Raw genomic sequence first — 23,313 nt, forward strand, 5'->3', positions numbered from 1 at the left:
CACACAGGAGCAAGGGCCGCCCAGGCTGCGCAACCGGCGCCCGGCCCCCCAAAAAAGAAGGGGAAAAAAAAGAGAGGCCCCCATACCCCAAAAAAAAAAAAAAAAAAAAAAGTAAAGCTGAAGTTCAACAGGTGAAACGATTTGCCACATTATTTAGTTAGTAAATGGTGGAGCCCAGTGTCAAACCCAGAATGTTCTTTCAAAGCCTATGCTTTTTTTTACTACATTATTCTACCCCCGTAGTAAAAACTTTTTACTAATGACCACAAAGCTATACCTGCCACTTCTGCAAACCGAAAATGATATCTAAATGTCACCCCCCAAAAATATGCTAGTTAGAAAGGCAGAATTTCATGATGGGAAATGTATGTTCTGTGTGCATAGAGTAAAAGATCTGTGAGTCACCTCCTGTAACCCACTAAGTGTTCAGTTGAAGATTGCTCTTTATCATCTAGCTAGATGGCAATTAGAAGCGTGTGAGACAAAGTATCCCTCAGGAAAAACTGGCTAAAGAATAAATCATTTAAAGTGCTTTACAGACATTACCTAATACATTTTCACACATCCCTGTGAGATACACAGTGTTATACAAAAAGCGATCCTAATTTGTTTAGATCGTTCAAAGGTGACAGAGTATAAAGTGGAAGGCCAAGATGCTGCTAACAACATTAGACTTACCTGAGGCCTTGGGCAGTTTTGGCCATTTCAGCTGAAACACCACTAAGTCAATTAACCTCTATTGTTTTCCTTAACCTGTTTAATGAAAATGTCAGTACCATTTGGGCCAGAGGGCTGCGAGAAACCAGACAGGTCATTTAGAATTTTTTTCTCCCCTTCAAGTTGCGCAACTCTGATCAACGGTTAACATCCTTCACCTTAGAAACAATGGGAGATATTCATATTTGCCTTCCTTAAGGGGTTTTTTCAAAGCTGTGAACTGTGAATTTCCAGCTAATTTAAAACAACTATTCTACAGAAAGGAGAATTTGTTTCAGCCGTTGGGGAAGACCCAGGGCAAAATAATTGCTATACTATTATCCCTTTCCCCCCTTGATTTGTTAACTGTTGATAGGAAATGTTGATTTCACCTGAAAAAAAACCCGTGTAATTTGGGAATAAAGTGGAAGATGCATTTTTCTGTCTTGGAGAAAGGGTACTGAGGGTGGCAGGGTGGGGCAGAATTTCACATGTGAAAATTAAATAGGTATTAGATTGTCTGGGCTTTAATTTTTAAACATATTTTGATGTAAACAAGAAGAAACTGAAGAACTGTTAGGATAATCTTTCCCAAGCTTTACCCCCACTCCAGTCTTTCCCATGTCAGTAAGCGGTCCCTGAAGCCACCAGTTGCTCAAGCCAGAAACAGAAGTCACCCTTGATTCTCCTTCTCCCTTATCTTCTCACATGCAACTCCATCAGCATATTCTGTCCATTTTATTACTAAAATCTGTCTCTAATCTGTCCACTTTTTTCTCCATCTCTTCTGCTTTCACCTTTGTCCAAACAGTAAAGTGAATGAGGGTAGGGAGTGAAGAGCTTTCTCAAAAGTACAGATACTTGGGAAAAACTACAATTGGTAGCAGAAGGAAAGGAGATAGAAGAGAAGCTGAAAAGGTGGGAGAAGCAGAATACAATTGGGATAAGCAGAGAATTTAGACAGAAAGGACCAGAGACCTAAGGTTGACTCCCAAGTGTTTCCCAATCTGAAGACAAGAAGGACAGGTGTGAACAGACTGTGAATTCAGGATGTGTTTCTTATACTGAAGACTATAATATCATGTATAAACTTTTACTTTATACAACTTCCAAATGATTATTGAGATTTCTGTATCATGTTTTAAGGTGAAATCTTCCAGATTAAAAAAAAAAAACTAAACTAAAAGCATATAATAAAATAACTGAGTAATACTTTATAATTTCTTACTCTTTTGTATCAGTTTTTTTGACATTTGAGTACATACAAATCAGATATTTGGGTTTTGTTTTGTTTTGTTTTGGGTATACTTGATCAAAAAATCCAAAGGCCAATATTCAAATTCATGGTAATAAAAACAAGTTTTTTCAGTCTTGTAGAGGAAACTGTTCACTTGTTCAAACAAGTCAAATTCACTTTGGAAAATATTTCTCTATCCCACAATCTTAAAAATTCTAGGAAGAAAAGTGTCTCAATTTTCTCCAGTGTTTTTCATTAAATGATCTTTAATCTGAACCTAAGAAATATTAATATTTATTCAGTTCAAGGCATATTCATGTATTAAAAGATAATTTTTAGAAGAGTATATGGCATGACTTTCATACAGATATAAAATGAACATGTGTCAAAGCTTTTATTTAATTCATTAATTAATGAGGGAACCAGAAAGATATTACAATTGGTTCAAAGGAGAATTCAAAGAATCACATATATATGGGCATTGGGAATGGTGAAATAAATTTGCTTAACAAATGTAAAACTTCAAAACTGCTCAGTATCCATAGAGCAATAATCAACTGAATCCCAATGAGATACAATTTGCATTTCTATGGACAAGAATCATTTGCATTACTATAAGTATTATATAACTTACAGCAATGTAAAATAACTCAAAGACAATAAAAGATTCAGAGACCCGATAGAATCTGATAATCTGGACAATGCCCAGTTTCCCACTGAAGACAACCATAATACCTTGGTCTATTTCTAAGTCTTTCACAAGTTTTCCCTACAAATAATACAAAAAATATTAATTCCCTGTGCCCCAATGCATAAAATCTGGAGGGAGAGGAATGAAGAAGAGGAAGATAAACATAATAACTGAGTAGATTACAAGGCACAGTGGGATATGTCCCAAAAGAACTGATAGTTTCCCAATACACACAATATGCACAAGGAAGGAAGGTATCTGTTCTGATTGGGTGCTGCCTTGTGTTGAAGGCATACTTAGCATAGACAGAAACAAAGTACCGTGACAAATCAGAGGAGGGAAAGAGTTACATTCCCACAAGGAGCCATGGGGCTTAGTTCATGGAAGAGGCAAAATGTATCAGGTCTTTAAAGGAGAAAGTTTTTCTGATCGTGGTAACCATTTCACAAAGTATGGGTATATGTGAAAAATCATCACGATGTACACTATAAACAATTTATTTGTCAATTATACCTTATTAAGGCTGGAGGGGGGAAAAAAGAAGAAAGATTTTAAATAAGTAGCATATGAGGTACAGGGGGAAAAGTATTCAAGCTAAGGGAATAGTAAGAAAAAAAGCAACAGATATATAACGTTCCTGGCTTGTACTCTAGCATGGTTGGATAAAATGAGAACTAAAGAGAAGGAATGGAGACTTAGGCCAAATCACAGACAACCTTACACGTTTTAAGAGGCTGGGAATTCATTTTGTTGCAGTAGAGAACCACCAAAGTTTTCAAGCAGGGAAATGATAAGATCAAATAAAGCCTTAGACAAATAATTCTAGAGGCAATTGGTTAATAAGGGATTGAAAAAGTGAGAAGTTAAAGGTAAGGAGGCCAGTAGAAATGTGTTGCAATGATCAGGTTGGAGCCTAAACCAGAGCATTCTGGGCAGAAGGAAAGAGTTTTGAGGAAAGAGTTAACGAACAGAATACAGTTATTCACTAAGTGATTCTAGGCTTTTGACTGTGCATTCATATCAGTTAAAAATTAGAGCATATTTATTTAGTTATAAAATATGCACTGCTCTACCAATGAACTAATCCATGTAATCTGAAACAGTCATACATATTCACAAATTTTTTTCTCTCAAAGAGAGAGGTTTAATTCATGTTCAGATGCTTAATTTATAAATGGCTTGTTAATTTTGATGGCTTCATATCTGTAGTAACTCTCATCTCAAAGCACTATACATTTACAAGCAAGATCCATAGTTTACAATGAGTGGATGTAAATTCTTATTTCAACTAATCTCGATAATTTCGTAATTTTTCCTGATTTATTACAGATTTACGTTGTTCATATATGTATGTCAGGGATGATATTTGTATGTTATATAATCTGCATATAATCTGTGTCAGGTATATATTATGATATATACACACACTTCTTTTTTTTAACCATGCAGCTGATGAAGAGTTTATTTTAGGAGAAGATTCCATGCTGTATATTCTTCTTGTTTGATAGTGCTTATATGGTTAGAAAATCTTCAATTCACATCCCCCATGGGGATTTTTAAAGCCACTTTCCATTTTGTGAGTTGAAGTAAGAGTAGATAATACAATCTGTGAATCCATTTGATAGGCTCATAGGCACAGTGTGCTGAAAGTCAACAAATAAGGGAGCTCTTGTTCATCTCTCTCCCCCATGTGTGAATTCCCACTCTCCCCTCAGAATTCCTCTTCAAGTGCACTTGACATGACTCTACATATAGACCAAGTCAGAGTACCAGGGGAGGTCCTTATATTAAATATTAATGAAGCCTTATTTTATTGTATCTAGGAATGCTGAAGTAACTTGCTGGGCTCATGATGGATCTGCTCCTGCTTAGTCATGCCATGTCAGCAAACCAAAACTTAGAAAACTTTCATATCTCTATAAATGCTCTGCTTGAGCAGAAATGCAGTATATCCAGTCAGCCAACCCCCAAACAGCAAGCCAACTCTAAGCTCTATCCTTATTTCCTTGTTTCTTCTCATCCCAAACAAGGATGACTATGTGGCCTCAGCCAACCAGATATTTTCTATTTTTCTCTTCCTTTTTCTTTATTCTTTACCCTATAAAAGCTTCCACCCCATTTTACTGTTCTCTGAAAGGAGACTATCCACTTCATGAAGTGTTAAATAAAGTTTGTATCACCTAAAATGTCTTCTTTAATCATTTTTTAACAGGAATTAACTATAAATAGAAGCTTTGGTAATTTGTTCTCACTATCCACTGGCTTACCTTATGAACACACCTCCCCACTGAAACCCATACTTTAGATATGGCAGAGGAGAAAGAAGATGAGTCAGAGTAGTAGAAATGACTTGAAGGATAGTGGTGGCAAGGAATGAAATGGTAAACATAACAAGATGAATGGTTTTGGAAGGAAAATAAAACTGGTTTCCAACACACTGAGTGTGAGGTACCACAAGACACTCAATGAAGCAGTTTCTGAGGTACGTGAAAGAGGTCTGGAGCACTTAACAGGAATCCAGGTTACATGCATGGATGCAGTGTGGTAGCTGTAGTGTAGGTTTCCCAAGAAGAAAAGCAGGCAAACACTTTCATATAAGGGTTTGAAAAAGCAAGAGGACTGACTCTTCTTGGAGATGCATGGGAAAGAAAAAAAGAGAGCCAGAGGGTGTAGTGGTATGGAAGTCAAAAGAGAAGATTTTAAGAAAGCAAATATGTCAACAATGCTGCACAGTCATGAAGTTGATAAAGCTAAGATAAAGACATTGGATATGGTAATTTAGGATGTGGTTGACATTTGAAACAGTGGTTTAGGTAATGGAATAAGAGCAGAAGTCAGTTTTCAAGTATTTAAAGAACCAATAAGTAACCAAAAAAAATCGGAACAGTAACCATAGACTGTTCCTCCAAGAAGTCTGATAGTTAAAGGAGAAGACAGATTGTGTGGTGAATTAAGGAAGGTGCTTTAAATAGGAAGCATTTGAGCTTACGTGTTGGGCAAACAGTGAAGAGGGAGAAATCGAAGGTAGAAATAAAGAAGGGAAACTTATGATACCAGGTTCTCAAATGAAATTTTACTGACACAATCAAGGACACAGATGAAAGAGACAGCTTTGGGAAAGAAGAGGAAGAATTTTTCAAGTCAGAAATGAACTATAGTTAATTATACTGTATTGCTTATTCAAAAGCTGCTAAGAGAGTAGATTTTAAAAGTTCTCATCATAAAAAAAATTCTGTAACTAGGTATATATGCATGGTGACCAATGTTAACTAGAGTTACTGTGGTGATCATTTTGCAATATATACAAATATCAAATCACACTGTACACCTGAAATTGATGTAATGTTATATGTCAGTTATACCCAAATTTTAAAATCCCATCAGTATAAACAGTAATGAAATGGACACGGTGGAGCAGGAACAGTTTATACCAAAAGATTCTCACCTCAAAACTGAGCTCCTCCTATTGTGCTGGCTGGTCCTTTTCAGTCCTTTTTCCTGTCTTCTTTATCCCCATGACCTCCTGTAGTACAATAGGAAATAGATGTTTGGTTAATAAAAAAAAAGAAGAAGAAGGGAAGGAATAAGGTGTAGTCAGGTTTTTTTGTTTGTTTTGTCTGTTTTTGTTTTGCTTTAAGTAATGCATGGTTGAAAGACTTCCTATAAAATGGTTTCTCTTTTTCTCAGATTATTAGGGTTGACGTAACCTGCTGAGCATTAGTTAACATTCTGGACGGTTTAGGGATAGACAAATAAACATGGAACCACTAACTAGTTTTTAGCATCATCACATTTGAGTTTAAGAAAGTTCCGTCTGGTTAGAGAATGGCAGGGAGCTGTAAGATTGAATTTTTGAGCCAAACCTGAGGAAGATGATTTTAAGGGGTAAAAAATTCAGGCAAGAAATCATGCCTTCACCAAGGCAACAACCAGGGAATGGAGAGGAGGCAACAGATTTGAGAGTTATTTAGAAGGGAGAATAGAAGTGGAACAAGTGAAGGCTGAAAAGACAACACTATTCTTTCTAGAACTTGTCAGAGAAGGAAAGAGATGGAGAGGTAAACACACAGAAACACAGTCCATGGATGAGCTTCACTAACAAGATAAAATTATTGGTGGAAGGGAAACATCCAAGAGAAAGGAAAGTTTAAGGAAGACACAGAGAGAGGATGATTGACATGGGGATAACTGATGGAGTCATCAACACCCCCAAGAAAGGGGGACAGAAAGAGATTCAGAGCAGAGGAGAGGGATTAGCTTTAAACTAGTGGGAAGGAAGGAGGTCCACAAGCTATTTACAACATTTCAGAAAGCCTTCTGGACATTCCAATTAAATAAAATGTCAAGTTTCTTTACTTTTGGCAGGCATTAAACCAACCCTGTAGGCTAACATTGGTTATCGTACGCTAATCAGAAATTCTAATTTGCTGTTGATGACATCATAGAAATTTCTAGGATGTGATTGATAGACCATATACTGTTAGCAGAGTTATTTATCTGTTTTTTACAATATCAGATTTAATTCTTCCAGCATGTGGAACCTTGGATCAGAAGAATGACAGCCAAAATTAAGCGACCATTTCCAAGGAACAGTGCCTAGTGTTTGTACACTTATTTAGCTTTATTGCTTATTAGCATTACATCCATGACAGTGATGTATGTGATTTCATTTAAGTGACAAAATCTTTCAAGATATGGGGTCCACGGATAAAAACATAATAAAAAGAGTCCTTAGATGAAAAAATTGGGATGACAAGATCTGTACAGTCCCTTCATATCTAACATTCTATCATTTTAAGAGGGGCCTATAAACACAAGTTCAGGAATGGCTAAATGGGAAAGTTGCAAAGAACACCTGAAAACACCCTAACTAATCAATAACTCACTCTAAACAAGTAGAAAGGGAAGCAATGTAAATAACCATTCCCACCTGGAAGGCAGCAAGGGAGAAACCAAAAGGAGAAAACAAAACATGAGGGAATAACAAGCTCTTAACCAAGGCAAAGGTGTGCTGCCTGTTTTGAAAACCACGGAACATTAACCAACTTCGGGAGCAGGAATGACTATCCTGAGACGCTTTTTCATGTTTGGCCCATCCTAGCCAACCCTTGTGTAAACAAAAATTAAGAGTGGGGTTCTTTTCTCACCAACACCTACACTAAGCTAAGCTTCTACTCTGTACTCTTTGTACCTTCTACTCTGTACTTTGGTAGAGTTTCACCCACTGGAACTGGGCAAACCGAGGACTTTTTTCAAGTTGCAAGAGAAATGGGCTTCAAAGCAACGAGTTAAGAGTTAAGACTGGTCTTACCCGTGGGTTGGGTGCTAAGGCTACCAGCAGTCTCTACACTTGGCAAGCCTGGGGGGCAGCCAGACTGACCAGATAGCCTGACAATAAGCCCCGGTGACATTGGGGTGGCCTTCGCATCCTGCTGGGCAGGTTCGGGAAGTAGAAAGTTCACGAAAAGGTGTGTTGCGGAAGGAGGCAGTGGAGTGATGTGTACTTGTCCTCCGGAACAGTACTTATATTGCCCCCACCTGGGCTCAGGTAGCGGCCAGTAAGCTAATTGAAGCCCCAGGCTCGCGCTCGGGTCGGGGTGGAACCCTGCTCCCCTCTCCTTACATCCCCATGTCTCTGCCGCTACTGCCGCCGCCTGCCGCCGCCCGTGACCCGGTGACCCCGGAGGTCCGTCTGGGGCCCGTGACCCCGGAGCACCCGGTATCCGGACACCCCTCGCAGGCGCAGCCGCTATTAAGACAGGAGGCTAAAGGGGAGGAGGAGGAAGGGGAGGAGACAGGCGTCCAGGGCGCCTGGGGAAACGGCACGGCGGAGCAGCGGCGGCGGGGCTGGGGGGAGGCCGCTGAAGCGGTCGCGGCCGAGGAAGGGCAGGTAGAGGCCGGGGGCACCGCGGGGTCAGGCTCCCCGGCGGGCGGCGCGGGTGGCGGCCGCGGGGACTGGCGGCCGCTCCTCGCCTGGCTGCTGTGGCGGCGGCAGCTCCAGTGCTGCCCCTGTGCGGCGCCCCTTCCCCGCTCCGCCGCGCGCTGTTGTCATGGAGGAACCAAGATGGCGGCTCTGGCCTACAACCTGGGCAAGCGGGAGATCAACCACTACTTCAGCGTGAGGAGCGCCAAGGTGCTGGCGCTGGTGGCCGTGCTGCTGCTCGCACTGTGCCACCTCGCCTCCCGCCGCTACCGAGGTGAGCGGGCCCTCCCCCTGTCCGGGCCGGCTGGGGGAGGAGGCGACGCGGAGGCTGGAGGCAGCCCCCCTCGCCCGACACACGCCCACGCTCACGCGGCCGCCCGCCGGCGCGCCCAGCCCGCGGGGGAGGAGGTGCCCCCAGGTGGCCCGGGCGGCGGGCCAGGCGCCCCCGACCGACCGAGCGGACCCCAGTACAGGCGGCCACGGGTAGAGAGCCCATGGTCCTGCGCCCCACGAGCAGCCTGCGCTGCGGACGGGGGCGCTTACCCGGGCCTGGCCCAGTGGCTGCTGGGGTCCCGGCTCCTGCGCGGGTTGCGCCGGGGTAGACGCGCCAGGCCCGGGGCTCGCGTGCAGGAGGCGTGCAGGCGGCCCTCCGGGGCCACCCCCGGGCGCGTGAAGGCCAAGGCCGCCCTGCAATGGGGCACCTCCGCCCCAAGTAGGGTCACCCATTCTGCGCCCTAGGGGATCAGCTCTTTAGCTTTTGTTTTATCCGGCCTCTGCCCTGGAACAGCGGGGCCAAGCTGTTTGACAGCGGCATGGGCCGCCCCATTTTCCTTTGCCGCCGGGTGACAGCTGGCAAAAGATGCTCTTGGCCAAGTGGAGGAGGTGTCACCCAGGCTTTGTGATTCAGAAACGTTTAAAGCGTTCTGGTTGCACACTTTTTACAGAGTAAAGCCACTGGGGCAGATATTTGAAAAGAAGTTACAGGTTGACAGGAGTTGAGTTGGGCTATGAAAACAAGTTGGAAGCAGTTTGAGAGGAGGTCTTCGGTGTGGGTTTTGAGACTGGTGTAAAGAGGAAAAGGAAATACGACCTCCTTGTTTCAGAACGAATTATTCTTCAGTCATAAGGGGCATTTACTTGTCCTTGTTGATTGATTTTTTTTTTCATTTTCTCTGTAAAAATGCTACTAGGTTAGAGTTTGACAGGCTGAGGGAAATTAATAACGATAGGATCTTTTATTTGTGGTTCTTAGTATTATCGAAGCCATTATCTGGAAAGCTCTTGGTGATTGTGAGATTAATTGGTCAAGATGTAATGTGTAACAGGTGCGCATTTAACGCATTTCCAGTTTAACTTCACACCTGCTTTGGCAAAATATCCAGTAAAGAGGCCACTGGAATCTGAACTCTTCTCATTTTAGGGAATCTTTCAAAGTGAAGGACATTTTGATCAATTCTGCTGTTTTGTTTCTGCAGTGCTTGAGAATTAAAATTCTTATACTCTAGTACCATACTGGACGAATAGCCCTTTATATAAATACACTAAATCGATTGAAAAAGATAAATTATTTATACCCTTTTGGCCTTTCTCCTCCAGCCTCCTATAGATCACCGCCACATGACCTGGTAAGACTTTGTTTCATCTGCAGTTGCTGTAACAAGTCCAACACTTATATACACAAAATAAAACTAGCAATTTGATGCATTAATTTGTGGTAATTTTAAATAAAATTTTCTGACTGCTATCATTTTATGCTATTTTGGTATAAGACGACAGTAATCTAACTCAATTTTATTTATGTGGTAGTGGAGATAAATTTTATAACTGTGATGCTATGGTCCTAAATGTAAATATCTAGTGCCCCTCACCTCCCTTTTTAAAACTGTGCTTTTATCTTTTGATAAGCTTGGACCCTAATTATTGTATTTAGATTATATGTTTCATCCTTTCAAGTTCTCTCATTAGCAGGGAAAATAGAATGTCAGATGGAAACTTATGAGTCAGTGTAGCAATCTGGGATTGTTTATAAAGCCTCCTCCAGAAGCTAGTCATCAGCTTTCATAGGTGCTTTAGTGTCTTGAGTGTGAAGCAGTACACCTGGTGTGTGTACATGCCCATACTGAATGTCAAGAACTTGAGCCAGAGACAGTTTGGGGAAAATAACGATCTTACCAGGCACTTTTTAGCCAACCTCATGCTTTGGCAGTGTGAAACTGAGTCAGATGCAGTGCCTTTCACACAAGGATAACCATACGCTTGAATCATAGTATCATAAATCTTCAGAATAAGAAAGGACCTTATATTAGATATAGAGGTTTAGGCTATATATTAAAATCTTCAATGCATGCTTATGAGTTTGCCTCAGGCAAGGTAGACTGAATGCAGTTGGAATACACATATTCAGTATCTCTTGCTTTACGAACTACAGAAAGTAAAACATTACACACTACAGGAAGTAAGGCTTGGCAAAACTACATGCTATCATTGAGCACTTATTATATGCCGGGTGCTCTTCTACTAAAGGTTTTACATCTTTTAACTCATTTTGTCTTTACAACCAGTCAATGAGGTAGATACAATTACCAGATTTCATCCTCCCCTCTTCTTTCCCCCACCTTTTTTAGTATCTCTGTCATCAAGATGAGTTTTTAAAACTTTGATTGCATGTCAAAGTTTAATTGATAACATTTTTTCCTACTGTTATCTAAAATAATGGTGTATTTTATAATCAGTGGTCTTAGATTCAGCTAATTACAGTATTATTTACATTTTAACCTTTTTTTTTACATTTTAAAAATGAGGCATGAGAGGTTAAGTTGCCTAAAGATACACAGTTAATCTGACTGAGCTAGGATTTAAAACCCAGTTAGTCTGCCTCATGTCATTATGTTATATTCTGCTTTTCTCAGAGCCTCTTAGACAGTGGTGATGTATAAAAGGTGGAGTGAGAAAGCATTTTCCAGCGGGACATGGGTTAAACCATTTAAAAATACCAATTCAGCCTCACAGTGCCAGACAAGAGTTTTCTTATCCTTTTTCCAGTAAATGGTGATTTTCTAAAAGTTGCGTGTGTAAAGCTTACTTTTTATTACCTACGTTTATCTTTCTTCCTTCTTCCGGAACTCCAGGCTCACAGTCCAAATATGCTTTGCCCTTTTGCATATCTCACAGATATCTGATTTGCTCTGCCTGCAATGACCTGTCTCTCTCCTTGAAAGAAAGTACAGATTTTTCTTTCAAGTCCTGGTTCGGATGTCACCAGCACAGAAGTAGGAATTAGGAATTCAGTGTTTCTACAGTAACTAATACATCCTTATCATTTTGTATTATAATAATTTGTATCTGACAGCCCCACACAAAGTTTGAGCTTCCAAGGGTATTTTATTCATCTTTTAAATCATCAGAGCTTAACACACGGTAGGAACTCCATAAACACTTATTGAAGAAATAGATTTTCAAAGTCCTCATTTCCTTCTCTTTTCCTCCCTGCATTTCGTTCTTTTGGTTTTAATTTAATTTCGTGTTCTAATAGCATGTTCTGATCTCAACTTTAGAAGGTAGAGTTTTGTGGGGGGGGTTGCATTCTTAATATTATTTTCACAAAATATAATAGAATGACCTTTTAAAAAATATTCTTTTAATTTTATTTTTTCTAAATTTTAACATTACTGAATCACAAAATGTCCATTAATACTGTGATTACAGACTAAAAACATCATTTCTCTGACAAGAAGCCAGTATCTGTAGCCTTAAGGGTAGTTCCAACCTAGATGAATTTGAATTTTTTAATAAAGTTAACTTGCTTCAAACGTCTTAATTTTGTTGAAATCTAATTCTAATCTAATTCCTTTCTATCACTAGGGATATTAAATGTTAAATGTTAAATATTATTGCATGTTTTGGAGAAAAATAAGTTCAAAACTTCAGAAGTTAAAGCAAGAAAGAAGTAGCTCTAGGTCTCTCAGCCTTTTCTTTCTTTGACTGCTAGAAAGATCCTGATCTACATGACACAACTTGTAATGAGGCACTCCTAGCTTATCTAAAGAAAAATGTAAATTGTGATTTTTCAGCACAGACGAAAGTATAACTTGCTGAATTTTAGGCAAATAAAATATTCTGCAGATCATATTGTAAAACTCTATGATCTGGTATTTTCATGGTGGATAGTAAGAAATGCACAGCCTTGGCAGGATGATTAAGTCTAAAGTTTCAATGTGCCAGAGGTATTCTATTCAAAGGAAAATAAAAGCTACGGTTTATTTAGCACATCAGATGTTTTCTTTAGTTCTATTTTGTTTTTCAGTTTTTTTAAAACTTGTTTGTCTTTTTACTTATTTTGTTTGCTCTTAGTATTTTTCTATTATAGAAAAATCATGCATGAAAACCTCAGACTTTAGGTTGACAAACCAGAATGCTTATGCTTAAGATAACAGAATGAAGAGGAAGACAGCTATTCATCTAGATAATCTTTGTATGGGAGATAGTTGAAGTAGATAATTCTATCCCTTTAGTTGCTTTTTTTTTTTTTAATTGTGTTCGTAGCTTGATTTATCTGAGCACTTGGTAACTTTCATTTCACGCTGGTTGTATTAAAGTAGCTATCAAAATTATATGAAGCAATTGAAAACAATGACTGCGTTTTGTTTTTTTTTTCTTTTGTTTGGGGTGCTTCTGGGTAAATTTTGAAAGGAAAATAATGTGCCAGCAGATGTTTACATGTAGTTAGTATACAAAATAAAAATGTGGCACATTAACTTATTTTAACATTTAGATTTACATTTAGTGATTTGATTTTAAAAATATTTCCTTCCCAGGAAAAGAGAACTAGTTTTAGAGTATGGAATTTTGTGGAGTTTTCTTTTTTAAATCCGGTTAATTTTTTAAAATCAGATAATAATAGTATTTATTATTACTACTACTTCCATTATTTTGCTGACAGATATATAAAAGCCAGTCTCCTCTTGCCTTGTCAGTTATCTAATTAGCAATTCTTTTACTTTCCTAACAGTTCGTCATATTACATTCTCTCTATTAAAATAGCTGGTGTAGTTTCTGTCTTTTGAATGGACCTTAACTGATGTGATACAGAGACTATTAATTTCAGATACAAGGATTTTTTTTTTTTAATTTGCAATGTAAAATATATTATGAAGAGTAACCATTAACTAGCATTCACTACCAGGTTAAGAACTTCTTCCCTGGAAAGACTAGTAGTCTCTACAGTACTGTGTTTATAGTGTCTTTTGGTTAGTGACAACTTCAAATCTGTTTTGCTATGAGGTTTTTCTAATGTGGGTTCTTGAGATTAGAGCTTTTGTTTTCTACTAGCTGAACTACTGAAAAATAATGTCTGAGTAGTAATATTGAAGAGAGGAAGAAGAGTTTGGCATTTTAAAACACATTTTTTGGTGGAGAAAATTGGTTATTTTAAGATGTTGGTATGGTACTTCAGTCTCCACAAAATCATATTGATAATCCATAGACATGGTTAACAAAGAGTATAGTCCCACACACTGAAGACTGATCAACGTGTGTTCCTGTTTAGGCTTCTATTAAAGAACAAAAATCAAGTAACAACACCACCAAAAAAAAAAAAAAAAAAAGAAGGGATAAAGAAGAAAGAAAAGGAAGAATAACTTCACAGAATTAATACCAGTTATTTACAACTTCATATAACTTTTAGAAAATAGATGGGTTACTAACTTTTCACTTAGTTTAATAGATGTATTTAAAGAGGTAGAGGTGCTATAAATATGGAATTTTCATCCAAATTTTAAACATTTACTAGATTTTTAATAGGATTTTATTTTATGGCCATTATAAAAGAATGCAGCAGGAGTGCTGTTTTTAGGAAATAATTGTGTGTTCCTTTAGTCCTTTTTTTTTTACTCCTCCTTGATTATATAGTGTAATTTTTTAGAACTAGAATTAGTTTTTAAGAATTGGAAAGAATTAACTGATTATTTATAGTTTCCTTAGATGTTATTAAAAAATCTTTCAAATACAGAAAAAACTGCTCAGGCCACATATGTAACTGCAAAAATGTAATAATTGGTATTCTACTTTCCTTATCCAGTTTTTCACCAACAGAATAATGCAGTATTTTCACTTTTCCTTCCTGTTCTGTTTTAGAATTTATGACACTGTGGTATCAACACTTTCATTATTTATACATACCTGTCTTGTATTTGTATCACTGTTATCTGTATGTTGACCAGATAAATGGATAACTGGATTGAGAAAAGAGATGTGTTCTTCTACTTTAAATATCTTTGGGTCTTCCCTATCCCCACCATTTTGTTCTGTAGTGTTTTTACCAGATGCCCTATCCTGACCTTAACTATTTGTAAAACAAATAGAGATCGCTGTTGACTGTTAATAAAGAACTAGAGATCAAATTTAAAAACACATGTATTTTATCATAACCCCACAGTTAATGTACACATCTCGTTTTTCCCTCATCCATTTGACATATTTGAACTTTTTTAATGTCTCCAATCCCCTTTTTAACCACGTACATTGACCATGTACATTAAGCTAATGTACGGTAAAATGGCCAAAGGAAGCAGGGTAGCCATCTGTCCCAGTTTACACAGGACTGAGGGGTTTTGCAGATGTGGAATTTTCTGTTTAAAACTGTGGCAGTCCCAACCGCACTGGGAGGAGTTGGTTGGTCATCCTAACGGAGGCAAGAGACAATCGAGAGAAGTGGAGGGGCTAAATATTAACAACAGCATTCATTACTGGTACTGATCGTGTGTATCTTCAGCCACCATTTGACTAACATAGTTTTAAGTCTTATCTTCGTGAGATTGCAAAAGGATGAAATTTTATTGAGCTTTTTCAGAAGTTCTTGCATAAGTCTTCCTTGGCACATTTACAGAATAGGGATACCCCACTTCCAGGGAGGCTGTGAAAATTAGGGAGTAGATTTATAAAATACTTCAGTATTTACTAGGTTTCCAGATATGCTAATGCACTGAGTGCTATAATAGTCGAATAGGAAGTCATTTCCAAAGTCTTCTCTTTTATCCCTTAAACTCTTCTTTCCCAACTAGAAGTAGGAGTGATAAACAGATATAAAGGCTAGTTTGAGGCAAGGTGATGTCCTTGGAAGGAAAACCTGAAGCAGAAGGAACTACCAAAGCAGTGAATGTAGCTTTGGGGATGAAGTATTTTCTAGGTAAAGAATCTGTCATTAGTGGCTCTTATCCTCTTGAATATTAATATATTAATATTTGCTTCTCATGGATGAGTGATATGTACCTAGAGGGTATAGTGAAGTATAGAAAACTCTGTACTCCCTCATCTCAAAGGCTTAAATGGGGTCAAATAACCAACATATAAGAATTTAACTATTGTTTACAACATTATTGTGTTTAATTACTATAGGAAATGATTCATGTGAATACCTTCTCTCAAGTGGCAGATTTCTTGGAGAGAAAGTTTGGCAACCTCACAGCTGTATGATGCATAAGTACAAAATCAGGTAGTTTCTTCATTTTGTTTGTTTTCTTTTCTAAGATGGGTCTTAATATCTGGTAGAAAAGTGTTGGTGAATCAGGGAAAGTGATAGATGGTACCTCTCTATGTGATGGTAGAGAATTGCTGACAGGGTAGGAGTTAGAGGTGAGTCCAAAGGAATATTCTCACTCTAAAGCATTAGGGAAAGCTTTGGACCAATCTGCTTTATCTCAGGTGAGAGATAACCAGGCCCAGGGCAATTGCTCGTGAATGAAGGACTCTTGCTTTGGGACTTGGATAGCTACCTCATGGAGTTATTCTGAGACAATGGATATAAAGCACTTACTATGGTTAGAGTACATCTGAAACACTTATTAGATGAGGGCTGTTATTATAGAGAGTTACTCGATCATACACGGACTGGTAGGTTAAACAAACCTGGCCACCTATTTCTAAAGCAACATAACTGTGTATGTAATAATGCTGTACTACTTTCTTCACAAATTATGTGCTTTGAAAAGTGCTAGTATGCTGATTTTCCTTATTCTAATTGATGTCTTTGTTGATTTCAGTGAAGCGAAGAACTGCCTTGTAGATAAACATATTGCATTTATTGGAGATTCCAGAATTCGTCAATTGTTTTACTCTTTTGTAAAAATAATTAATCCCCAATTTAAAGAAGAAGGAAATAAGGTAAATTTTGTCTATTCATTTCATTAGCGTATTGTTTTAGAAGTTAGCCAACTGAATAGTTATAGGAGGAATGTGCCCTTTCACATTAACAAAAGGAACTATAAAATTTTACTTTGGTTTTAGGAAAGGTGGAGGGGGAAAACAGGGACAATTTGCCATAATGGGGAACATAAGAAAAAGAAGTGGTGGGTAAGGTATTGGCAAGCTTTTCATTGACTTAAACTTTTCATTTTCAGAAATATTAAAATCCTTTCCATGGAAAACTTTTTAAAAAATTGTAGAAAGAACAAAGAAGAAATATCCCTTATCCTCCTTTTAATATTTTGACATATTTCTTTTCAGACTCTTTTGGAAACAAAATTGTAATAGTTTAGCATGTACAATTTTATATCTTGCTTCTATCCCCACCACTTATCACAGTTTACCATATTATACAGTCAATGTATGCATCTTCATAATGGCAACATATTATTGAATGGATATAATGTGATTTTATATAATCTTCCCTTTCTTAACTTTTTGTAGTTTTCTAATTTTTTTTATTTTACAATTTAAAAACAGACATTTTTATTACATTTTTGTGTGAAAACTTTGCTTTTTAAATTATTTCCTTAGGACGGAATCTTTACAATGCAAATACTAGTTTAAAGAATATAAATGCTTTTAAAATTATTGATTATATTGTTAAACTGTTTCAATCTATACTGTAAGTAGCAATGTACATTGGGACCTAATTTTCTGTAACCTTTTTGGCACTAGGCATTCATGCTATATAGTTAAAATGACAGTGTAACAAATTTCTGCTCTTCTTAATTTCTCATTTTAAAAATATGTCTTTTTTTAAAAGCTAACAAGGATGAACATCTTTCTGTTAATCAATTTGTTAATTAGTTAATTTGGGGGGAATTATCATATCTTTCTGTTTGTACATTTTTAAGTGATCTAAGGTTCTAATCCCTGCCTTCAGTTGCATGTGGTTGGGAGTGGGTAATGGCAAGAAGAAAAGAGTAAAGTACAAAAAGTTCAGAATTGTTGGGGTAATATCTCATGAATTTATGATGAAAATCTACCTGTACACATCAACTTGCCCAGCGGCAAGGAGTTGAAAAATCAGGGACTTAACAGCTTAAGTAGCTAGTTTCACAGTGATGATGGTAATGGATACTAACTCTTTAGGAACTACTCCTTGTGAGAAGAGTCTATAGGCTATTAGAGATTTTGTCTACCAGGAAAAGCTAGTATAGATTTTAAAGCTGAATAATAGAAAATAACAAAGTCAACCTTTCATTTTATTTGGTATCTATAAATGTATTTTCCACTTGTATTTATACATACAAAATTATACAGAAGAGTTGAAACTATTTAATGACCTGAGATTCTTACAGTTTAAAGTAAAAAACTTAGTAAACATTTAAAAAACAGATGTCTGATTTAAAAAAACATTTTTAGTATTTCTAGGCCTAGAATAGTGTGACTCTTGAAAATTGGAATAATGTATTTGGCAACAGTTAGTTGAAAAAAATCTGTAATGGTTTAGTCTATAGCCAAAAGTAGGTACAATATGGTACGTTGTTTCTGAGCTCTACATTTCCAATTTTTATTTCCTAACGGTTCCTAGTTATCCCACAATTATCAGACAAGATACATGTTATTTTATATGCATTTTAAAAAGAAACAAAGACAGTTTGTCACAGTCTTAAAGAGACAGTTATTGTGAAACTATTTAGATTAAACTGCTAGTGGAACATTTGCCAAATTGTATTTTACTTATTCTCTTGTCTCTGAACACCTTGAGGACAGAGATTGTGTACCATTATTTTTTGAATATGTTTCTTGTGCCTGGCATGTTGTGAAGTTAATTTTTTTTTTTTTTTTTTTTTAGCCTTGGTAATGGGATTCTTTGGGTGGAATAGGAGTATTGAAGATAATATTTTTTTGAATTTATTTCTTTTCTGTATTGGGGCAAATTTTTTAAAAAGGAAGCTTTAGAGCAGGATTTTCTTTTTTCAAATTATATTTTGTGGAAGACTAGTTCTGTACGAAGCTCTGGTCAAATAAGTTTGGGCAGAGCCAGATATCATATCCCCCTCTTAGATGGTTTTAATTTAGGCTAGGATATTAAAAACTTGAAAAGTCTTGCTGTAAAGAAACCTGTTTGTGTTACTTCCAGCCAGAGGGCAAGGTAGATACTCTGGGGGCCTCTTCCACTTCAAACCAACTAGATCCTAGATTAAAAAAATACTTGTTGATGTATTTCTAAATGGGAGACACACCCCCAAAAAGGAACAAACTGTGAGGCAAAACCAGAGATGGGAACAATAACAGTAGGCGTGCAATAGAGATTCAGGTTGCCCTAAAGACAGATGCCAGTGGCTGCAATACCCTATATGTAGAAAACTAAGCTTTGAGCCAGCATATTTATCAATAGTAATATTGGGAGCCAGAGGACAGTAGACTAATAACTTTAAAGTTCTGATAGAAAGTAAGTTTCAACCTAGAATTGTATCCCTAGCATACAGATTCCTCTGTTCTTGAAATATAGGACATTTTTCAGATAAACAAAAACTATGAGGGTTTACTGCCACATTAAACTTATATTAAAGGGTTTTCTAAAGAATAAACTTCAAGAAGGAGAGAAATAATTCAGAAAAAAAATGATCTGAAACAATGGTTAAAGAAAATAGTAAACTTGTACATAAATCTAAACAGTGTCTGTGTAAAATAATAATGTCTTTTTACACTTTACAAAAAGTACAATAGCATATAAATCAGAGAGAGATGACCACAATTAAAGTGTTCTAATGTCCTCTTTACTCTTTAAGGTATTATTTTACTTTTTTTTTTAATTCATCAACAAACTACACAATACACTTTAATGTTTATTTTATTTTATTTTTTTATTTTTGGCTGCATCAGGTCTTCATTGTGGTGTGTGGGATCTTCATTGCAGGATGCAGGATCTTTTTTTGGGATGCACGGGCTCTTCCTTGTAACACATGGGCTTTTCTCTAGTTGTGGTGCGCGGGCTTCTCTCTAGTTGTGGCGCACGGGCTCCAGAGCACATGGGCTCAGTAGTTGTGGCACGCAGGCTTACTTGCCCTATGGCATGTGGGATCTTAGTTCCCTGACCAGGGATCCAACCCGCATCCCCTGCATTGGAAGACGGATTCTTTACCACTGGACCACCAGGGAAGTCCCCAGGTATTATCTTACTTTAGAACTTAAGTTAATGATGCCCTTTAGTCCAAGGGCAAGGACTAAAAGGATAGAATTAAGGTGGGTAATTCCAAACCAGAAGAAGAAAAAAATTAAAACCAAACTCATCTCATACCAAATATAATGCACACATGTACATACACATGCACACATGCATATGTATACTCCGATACACACACATACATATATATATGAACATTTATATGTGCATGTAAAAATCAGTGTTTACTTTTCATATGTATATAAAAATATGTGTATGTGTTAGGGAGCTAGAAATCAAAAAGTAAGATAATAGAAACATTTATAATCAAAATAAATGTAAGTAGTCTAAACTTGTCAGCTAAACACAGATTTTCAGATTGATTTTAAAAAGAATTTTCTGCTGCTTAAAAAGATACCTAAAACAAAAGGACATAGGAAGGATTTAATTTAAAATGAGAAGAGATTTACCAGACAAATATTTATTAAAAAAGATAAGTTGTATTAATATAAGACAAAATAGATTAAGAGGCAAAAGCATTATTGGGGATACTTTTTAGTGACAAAAGATTCAAATCATTAGGAAGATTTTGAATTGTAGGCATTTAATAAATTAGCCCTAAAATATATAAAGCAAAAGTTAACATGATTACAGTGAGAAGTTGACAGATTTTCTACCACAGTGGGAGAATTACTCACTGCTCATGCAATTAATAATAGTGCAAGCAAATAAGTAAACATAGAGTAGACTTAATATGCTGATTTTATGAACTTATAGTTCAATACTTAAAGCATACACTAACATATCAGAGAATATATTTTTTCAAAGCACACATGAAATCTTTTTGATCACATATTGGGCCATTAACCAAGTCCTGACAATATCAGAGAATTGGTATCATTCTCTCTCTGTTAGGTAAGTTCCTTTGTATTCTAACTTATTCTGATAAAAATTCTAGAATCCTACAGTAAATGTTCCAATGGTAAAATGCTAGACACATTTCCATTAAACTCAGGAAGAAAACAAGGAAGTCCATTATTGCTGCTTCAGTTCAATATTGTATTAGAGATCCTTAGCCAAAGAAAGATAAAGATGTAAGGATTAGAAAGAAATAAACTTGATATTTTATAATACAGTTATCTACACAGAAAATCCCAAAGAATCTATAGAAAATTTACTAGATGTAATAAAAATTTTAATAATATAGCTGATTATAAGGTAAATATATGAAAATTAATTGTAATTCAATAAAGCTGTTAAAAACTAATTGCATATCTACTTGTCAGGAATATAGAGTTCAAAAATGTTATTTAAAATATACTGTGTGCAATAATAACAAAGCACATAGTACATAGGAATAAACATAGTAACTAAGGAAGGTGTATATGCAGAAAACTCATGAAATTTTATTAAAAGGCAATTTAAATATAATTAAATGGAAGTTATGTACTGTATTCTGGAATGGGAAGACTCAATATTGTAAACATGTCAGTTATTCTCCAATTAATCTATAGGTTCAAAAAATTCTAACAGGGGCTTCCCTGGTGGCGCAGTGATTGGGAGTCTGCCTGCCGATGCAGGGGATGCGGGTTCGTGCCCCGGTCCGGGAGAATCCCACGTGCTGCGGAGCGGCTGGGCCTGCGCGTCCGGAGCCTGTGCTCCGCAGCGGGAGAGGCACAGCAGTGAGAGGCCCGCGTACCGCAAAAAAAAAAAAAAAATTCTAACAGGATTTGTTATAGAACTTTACCAGTTCATTCCAAATTTTATATGGAGGGCAGTGCACCAAAAATAACTGCAAGAGATCTAAAGAACAAGGTAGAAAGGACTTCTCCAATATCAAGACCTATTTTAACTAGACATCTTTTAATTAAGAAAATGTGGTATTGGGAGACCTAAACAAAGAAACCAATGGAGCAGAATATACGACTCTAAAATAGACACAATCATATACAAAAAAAACTTAACAGATATGCCATTGAAGATCCATAGGGATAGGAAAGTCTTTCAATTAATGATGCTGAGTCAATTGGTTATATAATGGAAAAAAGTGAAATTGGACCCTTACCTCACACCATCAAGTATAATCATTTCTAGGTGAATTTAGACTTAAATGTGAAAGTCAAAACTTTGAAACCTTTAGAAAAAAATATAGAATATCTTTGGTACCTCAGGTAGGGATAAGTTTCGTACATAAGAAACAAAAAATGCTAACCGTAAAATAAAAGATGAATGCGGGATTCACATTCTTTAAGATTATGTGTTCATCAAAAGATACCTTAGGGCTTCCCTGGTGGCGCAGTGGTTGAGAGTCCACCTGCTGATGTGGGGGACACGGGTTCGTGCCCCTGTCCGGGAAGATCCCACATGCCGCAGAGCGGCTGGGCCCGTGAGCCATGGCCACTGAGCCTGCGCGTCCAGAACCTGTACTCCGCAACGGGAGAGACCACAACAGTGAGAGGCCTGCGTACCGCAAAAAAAAAAAAAAAAAAAGATACCTTAAAGGGAAAAGACAACTATAAACTGGGAGACGATATTTGTTGCATATATCCAAGAGATAAAAGGAACCAATTAATAAAAAAGACAACCCAGTAGAATAAAAAGAGGAAAGGCATGATCAGGCATTTCACAGAAGAGGAAATATAAATCCCAGTGTAAATCTAAAAGATGTTTAACCTCATTGGTAATAGGGGAAATGCAAATTAAGACCATAGTGAGATAGCATTTTATACCTACTTTAGTGGCAAAATTAAGTTTGACAATGGCAAAAAATATGAAGCCTAACAAGATGTATTAGAGAGTCTGTGTCTCAAACCACTAGTGAGGGTACATTGTTACAAACACTTCAAAAAATAATTTGCATTATTATGTGAGGTGAACATTTGTATAGTCTGTGAACATTTAGAACTATTACAGAAAGTGACTCATGTAAAGAGATGTTCAAGAGGGTAACTATCAGTGCTGTTTATAATCTAGATTTGGTGCATTGTATCAATTAACCTAGATTCTAAAAAAAATAACGAATATAATATTTGATGTGTATTGATAAAATAAATTGATATATAAAATGAAACTAAAGAGACGTGACAACTAAATGCAATACGTGTTGTTTTTTCTTTTTTATTGAAATATAGTTGATTTACAATGTTGTGTAAGTTTCAGGTGTATAGCAAAGTGAATATATATATATATTCTTTTTTAGAATTCTTTTACATTATAGGTTATTAAACAATACTGCGTATAGTTCTCTGTGCTATACAGTAGGTTCTTGTTGGTTATCTATTTTATATATAGTACTGTGTATATGTTAATCCCAAACTCCTAATTTATCCCTCCCCCCACTTTTTCCTTTGGTAACATTAAGTCTGTTTTCTATGCCTGTGGGTCTATTTCTGTTTTGTATATAAGTTCATTTG

The 23,313-nt window shown here is 36.9% G+C and overlaps 1 protein-coding gene and 1 long non-coding RNA gene across 3 annotated transcripts in view; one reads left to right on the forward strand and one right to left on the reverse strand.

Annotated features, from left to right (window-relative positions):
- Window positions 1-8,228, reverse strand: part of LOC113618382 (uncharacterized) — a 63,340-nt gene extending 55,112 nt beyond the window's left edge. The window contains exons 1-2 of the long non-coding RNA XR_003431995.1: window positions 7,936-8,228; window positions 6,070-6,147 (exon numbers count right to left, since the gene is read on the reverse strand). This is a non-coding gene — a long non-coding RNA (uncharacterized LOC113618382). The remainder of the gene's footprint in view (window positions 1-6,069; window positions 6,148-7,935) is intronic.
- A 3-nt stretch (window positions 8,229-8,231) lies between these two features.
- CASD1 (CAS1 domain sialic acid O acetyltransferase 1) overlaps window positions 8,232-23,313 on the forward strand; it is a 77,448-nt gene continuing 62,366 nt past the window's right edge. The window contains exons 1-3 of one of the 2 annotated variants that reach the window (XM_027102476.1): window positions 8,232-8,821; window positions 15,940-16,036; window positions 16,584-16,704. In XM_027102476.1, the coding sequence (XP_026958277.1) occupies window positions 8,254-8,821; window positions 15,940-16,036; window positions 16,584-16,704 (786 nt within the window). In that variant the 5' untranslated portion in view covers window positions 8,232-8,253. The remainder of the gene's footprint in view (window positions 8,822-15,939; window positions 16,037-16,583; window positions 16,705-23,313) is intronic. The other variant, XM_027102475.1, reaches the window with a different exon arrangement.

The sequence above is a fragment of the Aethalodelphis obliquidens genome, unplaced genomic scaffold (genome assembly GCF_003676395.1).
Source record: "Aethalodelphis obliquidens isolate GAN/ISIS:26980383/991018 unplaced genomic scaffold, ASM367639v1 scaffold5, whole genome shotgun sequence".
NCBI classification, from domain to species: domain Eukaryota; kingdom Metazoa; phylum Chordata; class Mammalia; order Artiodactyla; family Delphinidae; genus Aethalodelphis; species Aethalodelphis obliquidens.